The sequence below is a fragment of the Ixodes scapularis genome, unplaced genomic scaffold (assembly GCF_016920785.2).
Source record: "Ixodes scapularis isolate PalLabHiFi unplaced genomic scaffold, ASM1692078v2 PGA_scaffold3__209_contigs__length_174095766, whole genome shotgun sequence".
Classification (NCBI taxonomy): domain Eukaryota; kingdom Metazoa; phylum Arthropoda; class Arachnida; order Ixodida; family Ixodidae; genus Ixodes; species Ixodes scapularis.
Genome location: NW_024609868.1, coordinates 128,605,417 through 128,626,768, shown reverse-complemented (window position 1 = coordinate 128,626,768; position 21,352 = coordinate 128,605,417). Strand labels below are relative to the sequence as shown.

General features: G+C 47.8%; 2 protein-coding genes across 3 annotated transcripts in view; one reads left to right on the top strand and one right to left on the bottom strand.

The window, feature by feature from the left end:
• The window catches only part of LOC120841512 (caspase-7), a 52,250-nt gene extending 37,896 nt beyond the window's left edge, over positions 1 to 14,354 (top strand). For both annotated transcript variants that reach the window (XM_040212422.3, XM_040212421.3), the window contains 2 exons: positions 9,158 to 9,281; positions 13,396 to 14,354. In XM_040212422.3, coding sequence (XP_040068356.1) covers positions 9,158 to 9,281; positions 13,396 to 13,634 — 363 coding nt within the window. In that variant the 3' untranslated portion in view covers positions 13,635 to 14,354. The remainder of the gene's footprint in view (positions 1 to 9,157; positions 9,282 to 13,395) is intronic.
• Positions 14,355 to 19,346: 4,992 nt separating this feature from the next.
• LOC120836937 overlaps positions 19,347 to 21,352 on the bottom strand; it is a 52,806-nt gene continuing 50,800 nt past the window's right edge. The window contains exon 4 of the mRNA XM_042292875.1: positions 19,347 to 19,408. Coding sequence (XP_042148809.1) covers positions 19,347 to 19,408 — 62 coding nt within the window. The remainder of the gene's footprint in view (positions 19,409 to 21,352) is intronic.

Here is a 21,352-nt window from a genome sequence, read left to right as displayed (position 1 = left end):
CAAGGAGACATGGGATGGGCGTCATTTGAGAGCAGGGAAGCGGTGAGCAAGATAGAATTTGAGGATAGGTTGAGGCAAATGGATGGGGAGCAATGGGCACGAAAGGTTTTCAGCTATTTATACATGAGGAGTGTAGACACAAAGTGGAGACAACGCACTAGGAAATTAAGAGAAAAGTTTTTGGGCTATAACAAAGATACGGAAGAGCAAGTTTCAGTTAAGAAGAAAGTTAAGGCCACAGAAAGAGATCGGTGGCTAGAGGGAATGCGGACAAAGACGGCTCTTGAAAGCTATAGATTAAACAAAAACAGTTATTGCCAAAGAAAGCATTTATGACAATTCTAGGGGAAGCTCATTGCTGTTTGAGGCGAGGACGGGTGTTCTGCGAACCAGAACATACAGAGTGAAGTACCAGGAAATGGATACAGTGTGCACTGCTTGTGGAGAGGAGGACGAGACGGCTGAGCACTTGATACTCTACTGTAAAAAGCTTCACCCTATGCCTACCGAAGATAACATAGATATAATAAAGTCATTGGGTTTTAGAGACAGCGAAGGGAGAGTGGATTTCAAGATTGTAGCGATTACCAAGCAAAGATTAAGTGAATGGCGGCAAAAATCGAGAGAAAACTAGGTATTTTCTTATTCACTGATGGCAAGGGGGTTTCATAGCCTCACTTTCTTTGCACTGCGGAGTGAATATAGATTTCACATTTAAATATTCTAAGCTGAAAATGGCTAGGTGGCGTAAGCTACCGCCCGATCCAAAGGGCTCAGCCGTATTCATCCATCCATCCTTTATCCATCGTGTTGCCATCGCAGTGACGGTGTGCAGTTCCTCCTCCCCGGTGACGAGTCAAGTTGTAGGCTACGGCAGTATCTGCGTATCAATGTTTGTTTGTTAGATGCTTGTTGGCAAAGCACCGCTGCCGAACTGACAGACAGCTGTCTAAACGTACGCATACCACAATAATGAATTATTATTGACATGGGATGCGTGCTCGGTATTTTAAGGCACAGGATAATTAATGTGCGTTTTAAATGTCTCGTTCGGTCTTCGTTCGCAGGGTCCTGAAGCTGTGTGACAAATGAGGTTGGACATGAACAGAAGGGCGAGACACCACGCAGTGAAAAGGGTGCATAGATATTTTTTTTTTTTTTTTTTAAGTTGGGGAGACATGCGTGGCAGTTAAAAATGTAAGGTAAAAGTTGTGAAAGTAATGTGAATCCTGAACATCGATGTAATAACGCTGAACTGCGCCGTTTCTAACTCAAGCTTAAGTGCAGCAGCTGTATATACCACAGAGTAATATACACAAGGTAAAGAGCGGACACTGCCATAGGCCCCAGCGGCCCAGATAAACTAGTAACAGCTAGCGCTCCTAGCAGGTGGCCTTAAACACAATCCAGTTCCGGTTCCGGTCAAGTTAGTTTCGGTTTCGGTTTGGGTGTTTCTGCTCCGGTTCTTCGGCACCCTTCTCCTTCTCTTTCTCCCCATCTTTCCTTGTTGCGTCGCCCCTCGCTATGCTCTCGGGAGCTCTTCGGCTCCCGGAGCCGATGTTCTTTTTTCTTTTTTTTCTTAATGTTGACGCAGTTTTATTTTAATTTTTACGATATATTCCGTGTAAAATGGGTAAAACAAAATTTCTATTATATTCTTAACGAGCGTGTTGGTAAGATGTACTAGATAACAAAAAGTATAAAACAGAGAGAGGACGAACACAGACAAGTACATTCTTTCAACTCACAACAAAGTTTATTCCATTGAGTGCGAACGCACGTTCCTCTGCGCAGAGTTAGGGAAAGGGGGAAAGGGCAGAGGCAGAGGGCGGAACTAAATGGAAGGAAGGGCGTGTGGGAGAGGCGGCTGGGTGCGTGGACCCGTTGGGGTTGGGCCGCTCACCGAGGTCGTCTAATCACCCCGGACAGCTCTTGGCTCAGATAATCTATCTCTCTATCGGAGAGGGCTAGAGAAGGGGAAGAGACGTTGACTCCGGAGTTTTTTATCGCAAAAGATTCGATAACTTCCCTGCCGAATCTCTGAGGATGGCGCCCGAGCACGCGCGTTTTTTTTAACCTTGGCTCACATCCTCCGCATGTGCGGCGATCTGCTGCAATCGGGTGCACCGTTTCTTCGCTGGGATCAGCGACCTCTCGGAAGTGCTCCCTCAGGGAGTCATTTAGGCACCGCCCCGTTTGCCCGATATATTCTCCCCCGCAAGAAAAAGGAATGGAATAGATTTCCTCTTTCCGGCAAGGGACGAACTGCTTTTCATGTTTCTTGGGACAGGGATTCGGAGGGGAAGGATTATTGACCTAACGGCACATCTGCTTCAGTTTGAATTTGCACTTGCGAGTCCCACGTCGAAACGTGAGGCGAGCGCCTTGAGGCGATATGAAGTGTTGTGCGTGTACGGAACGACGGCGAATTGTTTGCGGCGGGGTCGGGGTGTACAGGGAGGTGTGTTGGAGGAGGTAATAAGCCTCTTTAGAGTATTTGTCAGAATCGGTCTTCTGGATATCCGGCTTGCCGCAATCTATCTATTTGGAGGATAACGCTGTTTATGCCTAGATGAGGGCAGGACCTAGATCGCGCAGACTTCAGGAGGGACTTAACCAGGCCTAGCTTGACTGTTTTTGAGTGGGCGCTGGTGAAGGGGAGAACTGGTTTTTCTGATCTTTGTTTGAATTCCCAGCACAAACCCCCGGGTCGGAGACTAAGTTGTGGTTCTAAAAATTGAAGGGTACTCCCTACCGGGTCCTCTTGTTTGAACATGAGGCCGGCGGGGCTTTATGTGAAGGCTTTGAGAATGGTCTCAGGTTTAGTCTGCTCCTGCTGCAGCACAAGATAATTATCTACGTACCTGAATATTTGGCACCCGGGTGCCGTCGACTCCAGTTTTGCCTTTATAGGCTGATCCACATACATTAGGAAGATTTCACTAAAAATGGGCGCCAGGCAAGACCCGATGCAGACGCCCGCCTTCTGGATGTAAATTTTTCCTTCGTACTCAACGAGCGTCGAGCGGAGGTAAAGGTCGAGCAGAGAAAGGAACACATTAACGGAGACTCCCGACGCGTTTTGGAACTTGCACGTGCTGTGCTCATCTATGGCGTTGCTCACAGGCTCGAGCAGGTAATTGACCATCTAGATTATGATACATATCTTCAATATCTAACGAAAACAGACTGAGGGGGACAGGCGAATCGTGGAGAGGGGTGAGGTGTGAGATCAGGTCAGAGGAGTTGGTAATCCGGAAAGGTTGAGGGAGATTGAGAGAGGTTAGGTGCTTGAGTAGGAAGGATGCCAGGCGCTTCTGCCAACAGCCGTTTTCTGATATGATGCTGTGGGGCGGAACATCGGCCTTGTGAGTTTTTGCGGAGAAAAATACAGTTAGGTACTGTTTTGAGGGGGCGGCTATCGCGTTTCTCAAGGCTGACAGGTCAAGATTCGTGCACAGGTCTTTAACCTTGGATATCAGCGACCCCGAAGGTCTTTTTTTTTTAGCAAGACAAAGTTCTTATCTAGGGCAGCTCCCACCTTAGGGCCGAAGAGGTCTTCTTCCATGATGACAAAAACGCCTGTTTTTTCAGATTCTAGAAGCTTCAGTCGGGCGCCGCGCAGCTCCTCCACGACCGAAGGCACCAGAGACCCACCCGAAGAGGGCGGGGGAGGTTGGGCACACGCTGAGCGAACTGCTGAGCCCGCGAAGTCTTGCCGATCCTGTACTGGGATGGAGGCTGCAACCTGGTAGACAGACGCCAGCTGGTCGACTCTTGAACCGGGCAGGTCTGGGGCAAACTTAGGTCCATAGGAGAGAAGCCGCACGGCGTCCGGAGATAGCGGTGTGTGCCAGAGGTTCACAGGAGGTTCCAGCCCTGCGGTGGGCTGCTTCTTGTTGGATGCTCGAGAACCCCTAAGAATCCTGACCCAGGCAGATTCCAGGAGGTCTGCAGAAGCCTTCCGGATGAACTGGAACGAGGGGTGGGAGGAGAATCGCGCCCCGAAGAGGGCCGACATCTCTCCCGGCAGATTCTTGTGCATCAGCTGGAGTTCCCGTGAGACCTCCTTTCTTGAGATCTGCATTATCCGGTAGCTCGAAGACCAATTGTGTGAGTGGAACCCAAGCACGGTATCCACAGAAGGGTGGGCCACGTTGTGCCGTAAGCACAGCCCGATGGAGCGAAGTCGGAGATGCTGCAAGTTCATTTTAGAGATGAAACAGGAGGCTTGGAAGAACACACAGGGGTCAAACGCTGGGGACCGGACGTTCGTACAGGGACAAAACATGTAGCTCACACGATGAGATATTATCTTATCAACACGAGCGTGTTGGTAAGATGTGCTAGATAACAGAAAGATAACAAAAAGTACTCTGCGCAGAGGAACGTGCGTTCGCACTCCATGGAGTAAACTTTGTTGTGAGCTGAAAGAATGTACTCGTCTGGTGTTTCGTCCTCTCTCTGTTTTATACTTTCTGTTATCTAGTACATCTTACCAACACGCTCGTTAGGAATATAATATCTCATCGTGTGAGCTACATGTTTTGTCCCTGTCGGAACGTCCGGTCCCCAGCGTTGTACCCCTGTGTGTTCTTCCAAGCCTCCTGTATCATCTCTAAAATGAACTTCCTGCGTCTCCGACTTCGCTCCATCGGGCTGTGCTTACGGCACAACGTGGCACACCCTTCTGTGGATACCGTGCTTGGGTTCCACTCACACAATTGGTCTTCGAGCTACCGGATAATACAGATCTCGAGAAAGGAGGTCTCACGGGAACTCCAGCTGATGCTCAAGAATCTGCCGGGAGAGATGTCGGCCCTCTTCGGGGCGCGATTCTCCTGCCACCCCTCGTTCCAGTTCATCCGGAAGGCTTCTGCAGACCTCCTGAAGTCTGCCTGGGTCAGGATTCTTAGGGCTTTTCGAGCATCCAACAAGAAGCAGCCCACCGCAGGGTTGAAACCTCCTGTGAACCTCTCGCACACACCGCTATCTCCGGACGCCGTGCGGCTTCTCTCCTATGGACTTAAGTTTGCCTCAGACCTGCCCGGTTCAAGAGTCGACCAGCTGGCGTCTGTCTACCAGGTTGCAGCCTCCATCCCGGAACAGGATCGTCAAGACTTCGTGCGCTCAGCTGTTCGCTCAGCGTGTGCCCAACCTCCCCCGCCCTCCTCGGGTGGGTCTCTGGTGCCTTCGGTCGTGGAGGAGCTGCGCGGCGCCCGACTGAAACTTTTAGAATCTGACAGAACAGGCGTTTTTGTCATCATGGAAGAACTCTTTGGCGTTAAGGTGGGAGCTGCCCTAAATAAGAACTTTGTCTTGCTAAAAAAAAAGACCTTCGGGGTCTCTGAGATCCAAGGTTAAAGACCTGTGCACGAACCTTGACCTGCCAGCCTTGAGAAACGCGATAGCCGCCCCCTCAAAACAGTACCTGACTGTCTTTTTCTCCGCAAAAACTCACAAGGCCGATGTTCCGCTCCGCAGCATCATATCAGAAAACGGCTGTTGGCAGAAGCGCCTGGCATCCTTCCTACTCAAGCACCTAACCTCTCTCAATCTCCCTCAACCTGTCCGGACCACCAACTCCTCTGACCTGATCTTACACCTCACCCTCTCCACGATTCGCCTGTCCCCCTCAGTCTGTTTTCGTTAGATATTGAAGATATGTATCATAATCTAGATGGTCAATTACCTGTTCGAGTCTGTGAGCAACGCCATAGATGAGCACGGCATGTGCAAGTTCCAAAACGCGTCGGGAGTCTCCGTTAATGGGTTCCTTTCTCTGCTCGACCTTTACCTCCGCTCGACGCTCGTTGAGTACGAAGGAAAAATTTACATCCAAAAGGCAGGCGTCTGCATCGGGTCTTGCCTGGCGCCCATTCTTAGTGAAATCTTCCTAATGTATTTGGATCGGGCTATAAAAGCAAAACTGGAGTCGACGGCACCCGGGTGCCAGGTATCCAGGTACGTAGATAATTATCTTGTGCTGCACCAGGAACATACCAAACCTGAGGCCATTCTCAAAGCCTTCACATCAAGCCCCGCTGGCCTCACGTTCAAAAGAGAGGACCCGGTCAGGGGTCCTCTCTTTTGCCCTTCAATTTTTAGAACTACAACTCAGTCTCCGCCCCGGGGGGTTGTGCTGGGAATTCAAACAAAGATCAGAAAAACCAGTTCTCCCCTTCACCAGCGCCCACTCAAAAACAGTCAAGCTATTCCTGGTTAAGTCCCCCCTGAAGACTGCGCGATCTAGGTCCTGCCCTTATCTAGGCATAAACAGCGTTATCCTCCAAATAGATAGATTGCGGAAAGCCGGATATCCAGAAGACCGATTCTGACAAATACTCTAAAGAGGCTTATTACCTCCTCCAACACACCTCCCTATACACCCCGACCCCGCCGCAAACAATTCGCCGTCATTCCGTACACGCACAACACTTCATATCGCCTCAAGGCGCTCGCCTCACGTTTCGACGTGGGAGTCGTCTTCAAGTGCAAATTCAAACTGAAGCAGATGTGCCGTCAGGTCAATAATCCTTCCCCTCCAAATCCCTGTCCCAAGAAACATGAAAAGCAGTTCGTCCCTTGCCGGAAAGAGGGAATCTATTCCATTCCTTTTTCTTGCGGGGGAGAATATATCGGGCAAACGGGGCGGTGCCTAAATGACTGTCTGAAGGAGCACTTCCGAGAGGTCGCTGATCCCAGCGAGGAAACGGTGCGCCCGATTGCAGCACATCGCCGCACATGCGGAGGATGTGAGCCAAGGTTAAAAAAAAAAAAAAAAAACGCGCGTGCTCGGGCGCCATCCTCAAAGATTCGGCAGGGAAGTTATCGAATCTTTTGCGATAAAAAAACTCCGGAGCCAATGTCTCTTCCCCCTCGCGACGCTAGCCCTCTCCGATAGAGAGATAGATTATTTGAGCCAAGAGCTGTCCGGGGTGATTAGACGACCTCGGTAAGCGGCCCAACCCCAACAAGTCCAAGCACCCAGCCGCCTCTCCCACCCGCCCTTCCTTCCATTTACTTCCCCCCCCCCCCCCCCCCCTCCGCCTCTGCCCTTTCCCCCTTTCCCTAACTCTGCGCAGAGGAACGTGCGTTCGCACTATAAACTTTGTTGTGAGTTGAAAGAATGTACTCGTCTGTGTTTCGTCCTCTTTCTGTTTTATACTTTCTGTTATCTAGTACGAAATTTCTACTTCACAAAACAGATACGTATATCTTCTTTGTTCGTTTTTTCTACTCCAAGACATTGAAGTTACACAACCTCCGCATTGACTCCTGACTGGTCGAGCATGTTGGGGTCAACAACAGTAAGTGGTTCGAAAATATTATTTTGGACCACATTCGTATATACATGATTTACTTCAGACGCTCTGTATGTTTTATAAGAAACAGATACTAATACTCACAAATGTAAATGAATATGAAGGAGTTCGGTATATTGTACACTTCGTAATAGATTTTCAGCGGAACCAAGTTAACAAAAATTTTCCTCAGGAAACATGCTGAGTGGTCCATTCGCTTTTATGCCGACTCGGCCGGGCTCGGGAAGTAAATCCAGAAATAAGTAAGACATCGCTATCGTTACCAGCCATAAGAGTATATATAATAAGAGTGCAAAGCACACAGCGAAGAGTACGAATTCCCAATTTCCGGCTATTATAAAACATACGAATTGGCATAGCCTGAAACACACACCGGGCGAGCCAATACCAAACACTGAGAACTCTATTCCGAATTTCACAATAATCAACGTTCCTAAACATTCCTTGAAATACATTTGATGAGAAAGTATGGCTCAAAAAAAGCGGCTAAAATTAATAGACAGTGGATACAAAAATGGATACATTTTTTTCTAATATCTATAGCGTCTATAGACTATTTTCCATAGAAATTGTGTAGAAAGTGGATAAATACTTTTGCAAAAGGGCCGTGATACACATTTGCTGAAAATAAGGGAAACAAATATTTCGAGTGCGAGCTGCACCGCTCATTTAATACGCACTTTCTGTTTCTGATTTGGCAACCACCTCCGTTAATACGCGTACCAAAAGTGCAAACGAAGATATCTGAAAGAACGAGTGAAAACTTATTTGAAATGCCGTTTCTGTGGCCGTATTATAGTGTACTCCTGTTTCGTGTCTGTTTAACTGTGTTAAAATTTCTTTGTGTTCTCTCGTATTTCGTGCTTAGAGTTCTGCGTTGTGACTGTTGCATATTGTCATCATCAGGTCAACCTTTCTCATCTTTTTTCTGGCCTGTATGAATATGCGAAGCTTCCTATGCACTTTGATTTACTCCTGGTGAGTTTTCTTGGTCGCACTTATTTTGTAATGTCATAATTACCAACATATTTAATTTCAAAATAAAGTATATGTATTTATCCACCTTACTTTTTTTTTTTTACTTTAGTTTGAGTTTTTGCATTTATATGCATATTTATGTTTACTGATTTAGTATTTCCTCATGTATATTTACTTCTCTATTTTCCGGCCCTCGAGGCTCCGACAGATCCCCAACCCGGCCCCTTGGCCAAAAAAGTTGAAGACCCTTGGAATAGCATACTATTAATAAACTACTGCTAGAAAATTCGAATATTCACAAAATCCTAAAACTTTGACAGAGGTGCAAAAGTTACTTTGTCACGTAATGCGACAATTTTCCCACTTCCTACTATATTTAGCGCCGAAATCGTGGCACGTGACACTGCAACATTAGTGCCACATAACATCACACTTTCCCCACTAAACTTAGTGTGTAAATTTTCACGCTATATATTGCCGATAAACGTCTCACGGGACGTCACCACTTCCTCGCTATATTTAGCGGAGAAACGCTTTATGTGACGTCAAATTTTACCAGCCAGCGGAAAAACATTTCCACTAAGTTCAGCGGGAAAATGCCCCATGGCGATGTCCCGTAACGGGACGTCACAGTTCCCCCCTAAATTTAGTGGGCCACGACCGTACACCATACACCCCAGAATCCACTTCCAAACCTCACCAATATCGGTTGTTGTGATAAAACCAATGGAAATGGAAGCCCAACTTAAAGGGGCTTCTGCGTTCATGGTATATACGCATGAAGAACCCTCATCCGTTCTCTAATTAACGGAACAGATTGCCTAGAAGCACGCATGTCTACTTCTGTGGCGCAGGCTTGCCGCGGCGACCTCCTGGACGACGGCGTTCCCGTAGTGGTGGACAGCGTAGACGCGCCCACCCGGGTCGTCCGAGTCCCAACCGACGCCGACTTCCTGATTTGCTTCTCCACAGTGCCGGGTAAACTTTCCTCCGGTTACGTGGAGGCCCGATTTCTCGGTTCTTCTTCGACGTGCATCGGGTTTTCGACACAGCGAGCAAAATCGGGATAACCTCTGTCTCGGTGGCTCTCAAACGGGGGTATGCGGACGCTCCGGGGTCCCCAAAGGTCTTCTTCTTGGGCTCCCCGAAGCCCTCGACTCTCATTCCAATACAGTCGCCGACCGATTTTCCGGACTCGGAGGGGACCCCGAAAATGTCCGAATAGTATTTACTCGAGCAATGGCCGCACTGTTTATGAAGAAAACCTGAGGGTTCGCTTTTCCGCGGAGCACGGAGATTGCCAATCAGTGCGATAGACTGCATGATTCCAGCTGTTTACAGGACAGAGATAACGTCTTCGCGCGAAGATACCATCTGTGAAGATTGTATTTCTATGGACAATCCTGTTCTCGATCTGGTTATTCGCTATGTTATTTATGCGGAACGTAATGATTGGCTGTGTATACATTATATGGAAAAGTAGACGCAAGGGCCTTGTTCATAAATAGTGCGGCTCTTACCTGAGTAAATACGGTAATCAAGCGGTCTGAAAAATCGATTTCAGCCCAAAATAGCAAATTTCCGCGCATATTCTGCTGCGTATCGGCCACTTTCCACTTGCTTGATATCAATTTTAAGTTCTCGTGCAACTTCCGCTTTATATTGTGCACTTTTCATTTCTGTGTTGATCGGTTTAATCATAGTGCTGCGCTTCGTCGGCGCCTGCATTGGCATAAACAGCGAAGTTGAATTTTGCACATCTGGCACTATTTGTAGATAAGTACACCAAGCTCGCTTCGATACCAAGCCTATCGGCAAAATACCTTTGCGCTTAAAAACCAGAAGAATGGCAGCGGCCGCTTTTCTGGTGGTCGCACTCGAAAAACACAGACCACGCACGAGAACTGGAAGAACCGTCAGAATGGGCAGACGGTGGCCATGTTGGCCATACACGCTTGCAAGTCTGGTCTTAGGGCGACGGCATTTTGCTCAGTGGGGTGCGCCGCTTGGGCGCGGCCTTAATCCGATTATGACGCCTCAGCAAGGCTTAGTACTCGGATTATGACGCGTCCAAGCGCACCCCAGCCGAGCAAGATGGCAGCGCCTTGAAGCCGGACTTGCAAACGCGTATGGCGGAGCCAAAAAAACCCGACTAGAGCCTTAAGCGCGATCCAAACCAACGCTTCTTTTTGCGCCTGTAGGTCGTGCGGCTGCGGATGTGACGCATTTCGTGGCGTTTTTGCTGTTTCCGGGCGCGCTTTCTGAGTCAGAACCGTGCGCTTTGGTTTGGACGGGCGAAACTTCGGGCGAGCGCGCACGCGCGCACGCAGGCACGAGCGCACAAGCAAAGTGCAACTGCGACAGACTGGCCGGCCAGACGGCGAGAGAAAGAGAGAGAGAGAGATCGCGTTGTCATCTTGGAAGAGAATAAAAGGGGGGGGGGGGGAGGAGAGGGCAGCCAGACGGCGAGAAACGCGGAGTCGGAACTAGCTTGCCCTCCACCGATTGGCCGGGACACAGGAGCGCCCTACTACGTCACGGCGCGTTTTTGTGCGCGTTGAGAAGAAGTTGAAATTATCCAACTTTCTTGTGCGCGCCCGGAAGGAGCGAAGAAGCGGCGCGACGTCACAAAAATACGTCACATCCGCAGCCGCACGACCTACAGGCGCAAAAGAAGCGTTGGTTTGGATCGCGCTTTAAAGGAGTCATGAAACGCTTTTCCAACTTTTTCCTGTTTAGCTTTCCTCCTCAACTCATAAATCGCGCATTGTACCAAACAGTTCAAGAAGTCGGAAAGGGGGTAGTCCCCTCTTGCTCGGAATCTCGCTTGTGTAGCCGGACACAGCCATTGTCCCCTTAGAAGATTAGCCCGTCGCTCAAAATTCCGACTAGTTGCTTTCCCCACCCCGTTCACCCCGAAGCTGACAGTGCTGTGGAAGCTACATGCTCGTTGGGCCAGCCACACATTTTCCACGTGATCACGCTCTCTCGCGCATACCGACCCGCAGAGAATGAGGTCAGGTGATGAAAGGGAGGCGGCTGATTGGTCCGGCAAGCGCGTAGCTTCCACCGCAAATTCAGCCTAGGGGTAAAGGGATTAAGTGAGGTCCGGTATCGTGTGACGTGCGCTTGGGCCCTGGTGACGCGCTGCGGGGGCCCGGTTATGGTGGCTAGTAGCCCGGTGACGCGCTGCGGGGTCCGCGGATGTATCGCAGTGAAAAGGCGGAGAGTTTACGAAGGGAAGGAGGTACGAAATAGTCCGCTATGTTTTGCAAATTTTCGTAGCGAAAGTCAGTCTTCTGAGTTTCTACCTTTGTTCTTTGGCCCACTGAACGATGTGCTATTAGTAAAATCCCAATATAAATTGATTTAGTCCAGCCCAAAATTTGTTTCATGGGTTTATTGCGTTGAACGTGGTATCGCGGCTACAAAGCCAAATCAAAACTGCCAGAATGGTGGCGAATAAGCTCGCGGCGCTATCACAGTGGCTGTTTTGTTGCTGTAAACTGAGGAAATCGCGCTAATTATGTCCGAAATATAGAACAATAAGCTTTATGGCGTCCGAAATTTCGGTCAATGCTATACATTAATTCTTCGGGGTTGAGTGATGGTTCGGTGAAAACGTCCGAATAATCAGACGTGCCCGAAAAATAGGCGTCCGAAAAATCGGTCAGCAACTGTAAAGAAGTACATCTTTTTTTTTTTTTTTTCAGTAATGCTGTTTGTCTTTTGAAGGTAACTAGACGATACTATGCAAACTATGTGAATCGAGTGAGTAGGATTGATTTGTTCTCCGTTTCAGAGCTTCGACGTTTATTTGCGCGCACTTATTTTTCTTCGTTTCCTACCCTTTTGTCATCGTGATCTCTTAGTACCCCCCTCCCCTCCCGCTGGATGGTGCCCCCGTCACTTCGGCCGATCTTGACGGTGTCCCCGAAACATCGGTGGTTGATAACCACCGCCCCATCGTGTCACCAAAATCGTGATCGTCGCTTTTGAACCACGATCTCGAAATTGTCCTCAAAAGCGTCGTTGCTAACTTTATTTTTGCTTCCTTACCATCGAGTGCCGTGGTGCCACGGCTGCCAGCCAAGCTCTGTGCACCTCTGCCAAAGGGATGCAGTCGGTAAGGCCTAGGAAACAAGGCCTGCGCATTATGTCATCGATGGTGGCCTCCGGCCTGCCCTAAGCGGCCAACATGCACATGCTCAAGAAGGAGGGTCTCCGACGAAGCGGCAGACGCATGCGTCTCGGCGTCGCTGCACCGTAGCATCGTGCTCGTTGTGAGATGCCGCGAGACACGCCCGCGGCGATGCAAACGCTTGGTGGGATCCGCCATACTCCATTCACCAATAAGCTGAGACTGTAGTCGATGCAACGAGCATGAGAGTACGAGGTCGCCGCCTTGAAACGTCCTTCCGCAGAACGAGCGCTCACGCTAGACGTGCGCGTCTCAAAGCCCGAAGGGTGGGCTATAGCTCGTGCTTGCGGCTTTGGTAGTAGTCTCGAACGAAAGGTGATTGGAGTACGGTGGTGATGTCCGAGGAGGAAGGGCGCAGGCCTTCCAGGTGGTGTCTGTACAGTCTCCAGCAGCCCCAGGGGGAAGGCACATGTCTTTATATCTTTGAGAGCATGGTCAATGAACGTTAAATTAAAGCTAAACGAGCTCTAGCGGCACATGAACGGAGGCCTGAGAGTTACCTCAATGACATTGGAACTGCAGTTTTTCAAGATGACATTTTTCTCATGCCCATTCTGATCGTGCATCATCATAAAACTACAGGTGCATAATGCAATTAATGTGCATAATTGAGTTGCAAAACCTTTTTAACGCGGGGCGTGTTTAGCGCTGGTTTCAAGGCCTAAAGCGTCACGAATTGTTGTCCCGAACGCGATGCGAACGGGTGTCTTTACAAAAAACACCTTGTTCTCTGTCGAAAGATACCACGGGACTCCCGCTCCCTAGTCCGATGCCCTACCACTGCACCGGGGGAGCGGGTTACATTGGCATCGTTATAGTTACTATGACTTTACGTTTCCGCAAAAGCTTTGTCTCCGAAGGTCCGAGCTCGCGAACCCCTCGACTGCGCAGGCTTCTACGCGTGGCGTAACACCACCCAGGGCTCATGGTTCGTCCAGTCGCTGTGCAGGGTGCTCCAGCAGCGGGCATGGAACACGGACCTCCTCACCATGATGACGGTGGTCTGCCGCCACGTGGCGCTCTACTACGAGTCCTCAGTGCCGGGGGACACCGTCATGGACCGCAAGAAGCAAGTTCCTTCCTTCGTGTCCACCCTCACTCGCCTCGTTTACTTCCGTCAGCAGTCTTGAAAGGGCGGCTTTGCCGTGTCGACTGCCCTACTCTGTTTCCGCGCAACTTGGTAAGGGGCAAAAGCTACGGCTCCTGCGAGTCAATCACGGCGACGGAACGAAGTACGTGGCAGCCCTCCACTGAGGGGGTGCGCATCGACAGCGCTTCCTACTGCCCGATTGTCTCGCCAGGGCAGCAGCTTCTTCCCTTTGCGGAGTTGTGCCAGAACGAAGCGTCTGGACCTCCGTTATTTTTAGAAACTTCGAAGCGTGTAATTTACGACGACCCAACTGATCCTCTTCGACCTTGACTGTAGAAAAGTGAGCGTCCTTTTGAAAAGGGCCTCTTGGGTATTTGAGTCCTACTGCTCAGTAAGACGGCTCTTCCATTTTCTTTTTAAAATTTTAGGATGCTGAATCACTTCTTTTTTTCACAAGAAGCGGGATTGCGACCTCGTTTTCGATTGGTTCATGTGACCTTGCATTACTGCTGTCTTTAGATTTCTCGTCAAGCTCACTTTGGGACCCGGGAGCTGGTGTACCAAGGGCTGGGAGAAAATCTGGAGCATCTTGATTTTACCGTATTTACTCGAGTAATAGCCGCACTGTTTATGAAAAAAACCTGAGGTTTCACCTTTCCGCGAGACATGCGGCTTGCCAATCACCGCGATCGGCAGCATGATTCCAGCGGTTTACAAGACAGAGAGAACGTCTTCGCGCGAAGATACTATCTGTGAAGTTTGCGTTTGTATGGAGAATCGTGTTCTCAATCTAGTTATTCGCTATGTTATTAGTGCGCAACGCGATGATTGGCTGTATATGTGTTCTGCGGGAAAGCAAACGCAAGGGCCTTGTTCATAAATAGTGCTGCTATTACTCGGGTAAATACGGTAGATATTAGCCGGAGATGGACTACAGTCCGGATTTCTTCCGTCGGATCGCAAAAGATGCCAGACTCCTTGCTGTCGCAGCCGAAGCGAGTGGAAGAGGACCGGGGGTGTTATTGCCCGAAGCACCGCATAGGGCAACCGTGTTAGGCTTTGGGGGTCGTCGGTGACACTCGGATGTACAATTTGGAGAATTGAACAATATGCGGAACAAATCTGTGATTTGTCCTCTCTGTTTGCCGGGTTAAACATCCTTGTGTTTGTCCTTCCATGTGTACCTTCGTCCCAATGAGGTGGATAGCATCTGACGTGAAGGGGGTACCAGCAATTTAAAACAGTTACTGTTGTATCGCCCCCACCAGAGCCACCAAACTAACTACACCTATTCGAGTACCGTGATACACCGAGAGATAGCCTACCTAAAATCCAGATCAAATCGGGTGAAAATCTGGAGTGGGCTAACTTTCAATCTACAATCAACAAAAGTTGGCAAAAAAAAAAAGCTATTTTTAGGTCTGGTGTTTTTTTCAAGCTTGTTATCGTGGCGAGGGGCAACGAAGCAAAGGTGACTGTACTTCCCTGTGAGCAACATTTGCTTATATCTGGCCATAGCAAACTAGCCACATTTAGGCCGAAGCCATCATTGATCCCAACACTACCCCAACTACAAGTGGGCTATCTTTCGGTGTTTAAAAACGACATAGCAAATCGAGCCAAAACTAGGGGTGGGCTTTTTTTCGGGGGTGGGGCATCTCTTGGGAGTTTATGGCATGCGCGCTCCATTCACTGAATGTTTCGCGGACGCCGCCATTTTGCTTGCCTACGGCCGCAGTCGGCGACGAATACGATTAGAAAATGTGGTTTTCTAAGGAGCTCGGGCAAAGTCGTTTTGGTCCGTCATCAACCGCTTTCACGTTTCGGGAGGACAGAAAAGCGCTTCCTGCGACTCAAGATTAAGCTCCGGATAACTGGCAACACTGGTTTTAACCCTCAAGATGGCCAAAGACTCATTACATCGAAGCGTAGCTTATCAAAGGGCTTTTGCTCCAACTTACTGTCTTGGAGCCATTCTTGGACTGCGTTACAAATAGGTAACCTCCAATTACGGGAAAGCCGCCCGTGGAGAAGCGGGCTAGCTGCGTAGGGCACATTTAGCGCGAATTTGGCATTGGCGGTTTGATCTGTTTTGGAGCCAACTGTACTACTAGAGTTGGTGCAGCGGAGACGCACACCTCGTCGCGGTACCGCCGTTTTTTTTTTTTTTTTTTTTTTTTGCGCGCGAGAAAAGCGGAATTACATAATGATTTAATTTCTGGTTGACTGCTTCGTGCTATACGTTCCATGTGCCTTGGCCGGTAGAGTTGGCTTTTTTGGTTAGTTGGCACCTGCTTAACATTTTGTTTATTTTCTGGTTTTCTGTATTGTGACAAAAGCATTATAGTGCGGGAGAAAACCCCGTTGCATCTTGGTCTCCAGTTTTTCATATAGTTCAGCGTACTGCCTGGCACTGTCTTTGTAGTACTTGACTTTCTTGTAACTTTTGTCTCGCAAAGAACTTTCCAAAGTTTTCGGTCTTGTTTTTGGAAACAGTGTGGATGCTCTGAACACGCTTTAAACTTTTTCTTGATAGCGTGAAGTTGCCATATTTATGAGAATGTACCACTGATTTTTGGAGTCATTTTTTGCTGTGATACTGGAGTTCAGGCAGTTTTCAAATGTCGTATTGGTCCGTAGTGTCTAAAAGAACTGACGCTTTTGGTAAGTGGACCATTTAGTTCCGCACAAGTCGGACGATTGTGGGTCTAGTACAGCAGGTTTATATTCGTAGTCTTTTTTTAATTTGACATTGAATTTTGGCACATTTGAATTCGTTTTGTCCAACTACATTTGACTCGCACACTCCGAGCCTGCTTGACCACATGCTCAAGGAGGGGCATTGTCGTGGCTGTGAGGAACTTGCAAATTCTCCCTCATGGTCGGCGACGAGTTTACTGTGCTGGGGATTTTTCATCGAGTCACGAGGGGGCCTTATATTCTGGAAATATCTTGCTGCTGCCTTCTATTGCTCACTTTTGTCTCGGAACTATCGGGGACATTGTATAACGGGAGTGCCTTCAACGTCTTGACTGGTCTGCATTTTTAGCTCACGTACTTCATCTTCTAAGGCAGTACACACCCTGCCTGTTCGATGGCAGTCCGTCGTGAAGCGACTTCTCAGGTCCGCTGCGACTCGTTCCCAAGTGTCTTTGTTTCGTAATAATCTAGTGCTAGCAACACCAAAGGAGAAGCAACTTTACCTTGTGGGGAGCGTATAGTCTGGATTCTTTTTTTTTTTTTGAAGAAGCGACGAGCACAACTTAGCCTCGAAGACAGCCTCCCTGAAATGACTTGAGCAATTCAGGATTAGTACTGGTTTGCTTAGACCGTTATTCTGGCAACCTCCCTGTTATGCTAGTATTACACCAACTGGCACACCTTTGATACACATGCTCATAAGCTTAGCAAGAGTAGTGTGTCTTTAGTTGGGGCATTTTGTATTTCATTGTTTTTCGGAATGTGTGCCGGTACCTTGTTAGTTGATTTCGGATGGCTGAACGTTTCTATAGTCATTCTCGAAAATTCTGCGGATCATTGTGCTCGTACGATAAGAGCAGTGTGGGAAGGTATGCTGTTGCACCTCAGTCTTTGATAGCACTGCACAGGACTTGCAAGGCAAAGTATATAGAAGTTGCTTTTGTATAATTTCTTTTTCCCTTTATCACTTTTATTATGGGTTAAAGAGGAGAGTATTACCGTGTCCTGAAATGCTGTGTGAGGATTTTTGCGATGCTTTACTTTAAGTGACTGGAGAAACATTTGTACTTCGGTTAATGCTCTAAGTACTTCTTTGGGACCATGGCAATGTTCTTGGAGTAGATGATTATTTTTGTACGGTGCTCGACCAACGCCTTCTAGACAAATAAGGCCCGCACACCCGCTTAATTCATTACGCCACTGTAGTAGACCATTGCACGGAGGAATGGCGCAGTCGACTTAGCTTGGCCGACGCGTTGGCGGAGTGGCCAATACTTTCATGTGGGAATGCTAGTGTGGTTATCAGGCACGTAGCCAGGGTGGGGGCCCATGCCCCCCCCCCCTCCCCCTTCCCCGAAATCTTCCATTTTGCTGAAGCCTCCTCTCCCCCCTCCCCCTCATACAGAATTTTGTCATGGGGCCTCCTCTCCCCCCAAAACAAAATCCTGGCTATGTGCCTGGTGGTTATTATATGTTGAGTCTAAGTAATGACAGGAGTAATCAGATTACCGTATTTTCCAAGCTATAGTTTGTAGGCTATACATGTTAAAAGTTTATATTTCTGGCTGTGCTGACTATCTATCCGTGCGGACTATACAGGAATTTTGTTTTTCAAGATCATTCATTGCGACGAGGCGTTACGGAATTTGTGAAGGAAAGAGTATGTTAATGATGATTTATGTATAATACAAGCTTCTTTGTGAGCTAAGAAATCAGACATCTGTCAAGGTCTGCCGTGTACGAGATTTTCCTGTCGACTAAGCACCAGGTGCGGATATGCACGGCGGGCAGACCATGTAAGCAAAAACTTTTGTTCTGGCCTAAATTGGCCCGCTGCTGACTGTACAGTGGGTGCGGACTATAGCCCGGAAAGTGCGGCACAACTGTTTAGCTTTAAAAATGTCCCAACAAAAACCGTTTCACTGACTGACGATAGAATAACGAAGTGAAAACTGAAAGCTCCCCCTTCATCCATGTTGAGCAATCTTCTTTTCTTGGCTTTTTTTTTTGTAAGTGTGTTTCTACAGTCTATAATAAAATTGTAATTTTGTTACTTTAAGCTTTTACTCACAAATGGCAATAACGACTCACAAAGTCAATAAAACTGTGTAGTGCACGTGGGCAGGCTAGCGAGCTTCGTTGCAAGTGTTCGGCGGTGAAGTCCGCTTACGCTCCATGCGTGGCCTACAACTATAGCCGGTGACAGGTCAAGAACGAAGTGGAAGCTCCTCCCACCCCCTTTCCACTTCAGCGGAGTGAACAGTGGAGAGGACGTCGCCTCCTCTCCGGCGTTCGCTCTGCTAAAGTGGAAAGAGGTAGGAGGAGCTTCCACTTCGTTCTTGGCCTGTCACCGACTATAGTGGCATAGCTGACATCGCGTAACTGTGTGTGCGGGTCTCGAGTTTCTAGAGGCTGTTGGCCTAACCCCTGTACTTCTGTGCGGTGGTTCGTGGAAAGCCATCAGAAAACCATGTGGTCTGCACGATATGAAAGACATTTGTAGCGACTTGTATTCTAATAAAATTGTGAGTGTCCTGGAACTTTTCAGGGTTGTGTTGTGGCTTCCACTCCATTTCTGCTCTGTGACTTGCATGAAATCTTGTTTTACACAAACGACACACTCACTCGCAGACTGTTTCGCCCTTGTGCCAATATTATGCTAGTGATCCGTTTTAGAGTCGAGATCCTTGCGTTTTATGCCGTAGTAAATTTTTTTTGGCAATAGATGCGATTGCTCTTTTATGAGGCACTAATATTGTTAGAAATTTGAGGACTAGCGTGCAAGATTCAGTAATAACAAAAAACCACTTGTGTTCCTTTTTTTTTTTTACCCAGGGTAGTTTTTTTATAACACCGAATGCTAAAATTAGGATTCTGCGTTATTGGTAAATACCGATGGACCACAAGAAACCACACTCAAGCCAGGTTTATCGAAATCGTGGAAATCGGAAAAGCTCAAATAGGAACTGTCCTTCAATAAGAAAAAACTCGTGCTTCACGGAAAGAAACATTTAGGTAAAACTTTATGTTACATTGACCCGGAATACACTGCCTACTTTATCCACAAGGCCACTTTGCACAGTTTAGAGGTTTGGTTGAGACACTTGGCCAAACCTGTAAACACCAGCCATTGATAAAATGGATGTAAAAAGCTGGACCAGGCAACTGGAATGCCAGCTACAACACCCCGCCTACCGGTTTGAAAAGGAGGCACTCACTTGATCGAATGACGTTTTAGCGAACGCCCACGTTCCACCGATAACGAATAGTCGGCCACCGAGAAGTGGCGTTTACGGGTGAGCCAGGTGGGTTGCCACTTTTGTAATGAGGCACCGCGGACTGTCGCCGCGAAGCGCCATAAGCGCAGCGCAGGGGGGGTTGACTTGCGCCTTTGTTATTTGCTAAAACGTTGACTCGCTCAAATGTCGCTGTTTGCTAAAACGTCATTCGCTCATGTGATATAGACCCCCAAAATAGATCTCGTCTTCTGGTTTTTAAGCCATTAGGATCGAGTCGGTACACCCTGTGGGAGGGAAAGAACACAAGCGGAAGATCGTTGATGAGATGAGGGATGCAAATATACCTGAAGATTGTATGATTTTAGCTTGCATTCTTTTTGTTTTCTTGCTCTCAAAGGGGGCGTGCTGTCTTTACCATGTATTTATCGAGCTCGGCGGACATCAGATAGGATAATCAGCGGAGAAAATTTGTTAATTAATTTGAACTGTTGGTTTTAGGAATCATATTGAAATAATAGTATTGATGGCAATTACTATTGGGAGGCCACATTAATATAAAAAAATTGCAAAACTGTAGTGGTGTCTCAGATATTAATCAACTTCCGCATTCTTTTGCCCTATTTAGAATTTTGCAGTAAAAGTGCCGCAAGCCCTGCCCTCAGAGACGCAGTGACGTTTCGATCTCGTCGTCACTTTGTTATCAGCGCACCCAACGTTGGCATTGCCGAGATCATGACGACATTATTGAAACGGCTATGTCACTCTTCCGAGTTTGTAGTGCTCCTCAGTGCAATCGTTAAATCGGGGGGAAATTTTATTTATTAATATCTCAAAAACCATTCCTTTTTCTAAATTATTATTTTAATTGTACTGCAATTTATGAGTAATTTCTGTCAATAGTCTTAATACCGCAATTCCAACATTAACCCTAAAACCAAAAATTTATAAGTTAATTAAAAAGCTACTCCGGTCAATTTTTCTTTTATAATTTGGGTTTACGATTGTTTTTAGCTAAAGCAATGTCCCTGAATTACATGGTATAATTTGTTTTCGATATTGTGCGCTTTTATAAATATCACGGCTCAAAGTTTGGTTTCGGGCGTCTACGGCAAAACTGAGACTATCTGCTAGAGGCATGGAAGCACTGATCATCAGCCATACAGCTGATGACCAGTGTCATTAAAATTGCGACTCCCTCCCGCGTGGCTCAGCCCAAAGTGCAAGCCCTGTCTCCCAATGAATTCGGTGCTGGGGTAATGCCCACAAGGTTTCACCAGAGGAAAATTGGTGACTCCCTCGTCGGGTGAAAAGGCGGGGGGTGATGTTTTAAGTTTCTGGCTCGATCCCCAGGGGCCATCTTGCTGATAGGGGATACAATTGGCTTAGAAGGGCGGAAGGAATCGTATGCTTGTACCTTTAGAATTATGCTAGGTGGCGCAAGCTCAGTGAGCGCGAGCGGATGAATACTCGCTGCTCACTGATGGCTCTAGGGTCATTCATGTCAAACCTCGCACACTTTCACTCTGGATAATCTTCAAACAAAGGGCTCCAGGAAAATACAAAACAAAAGCGGCGACAAGGGACATCGCTGCCGAAGAGACGACAACACTGGCATTCTTTCAGTCACACAGTTGTGATACGCCATACGTATTCCAGCTAAGAGGATGTCACCGACGTTTACATGTTGCAAGATGCAAAAAAGAACCTCATGGAATACACGGTCGAACGTTTTTTTCAAAGTCAATTTGAAGCATTGCCACTTTGCGAAACATTAAATCGCAGCACTGTAAAACACTACGGGCAACATGAAATTCGGCCA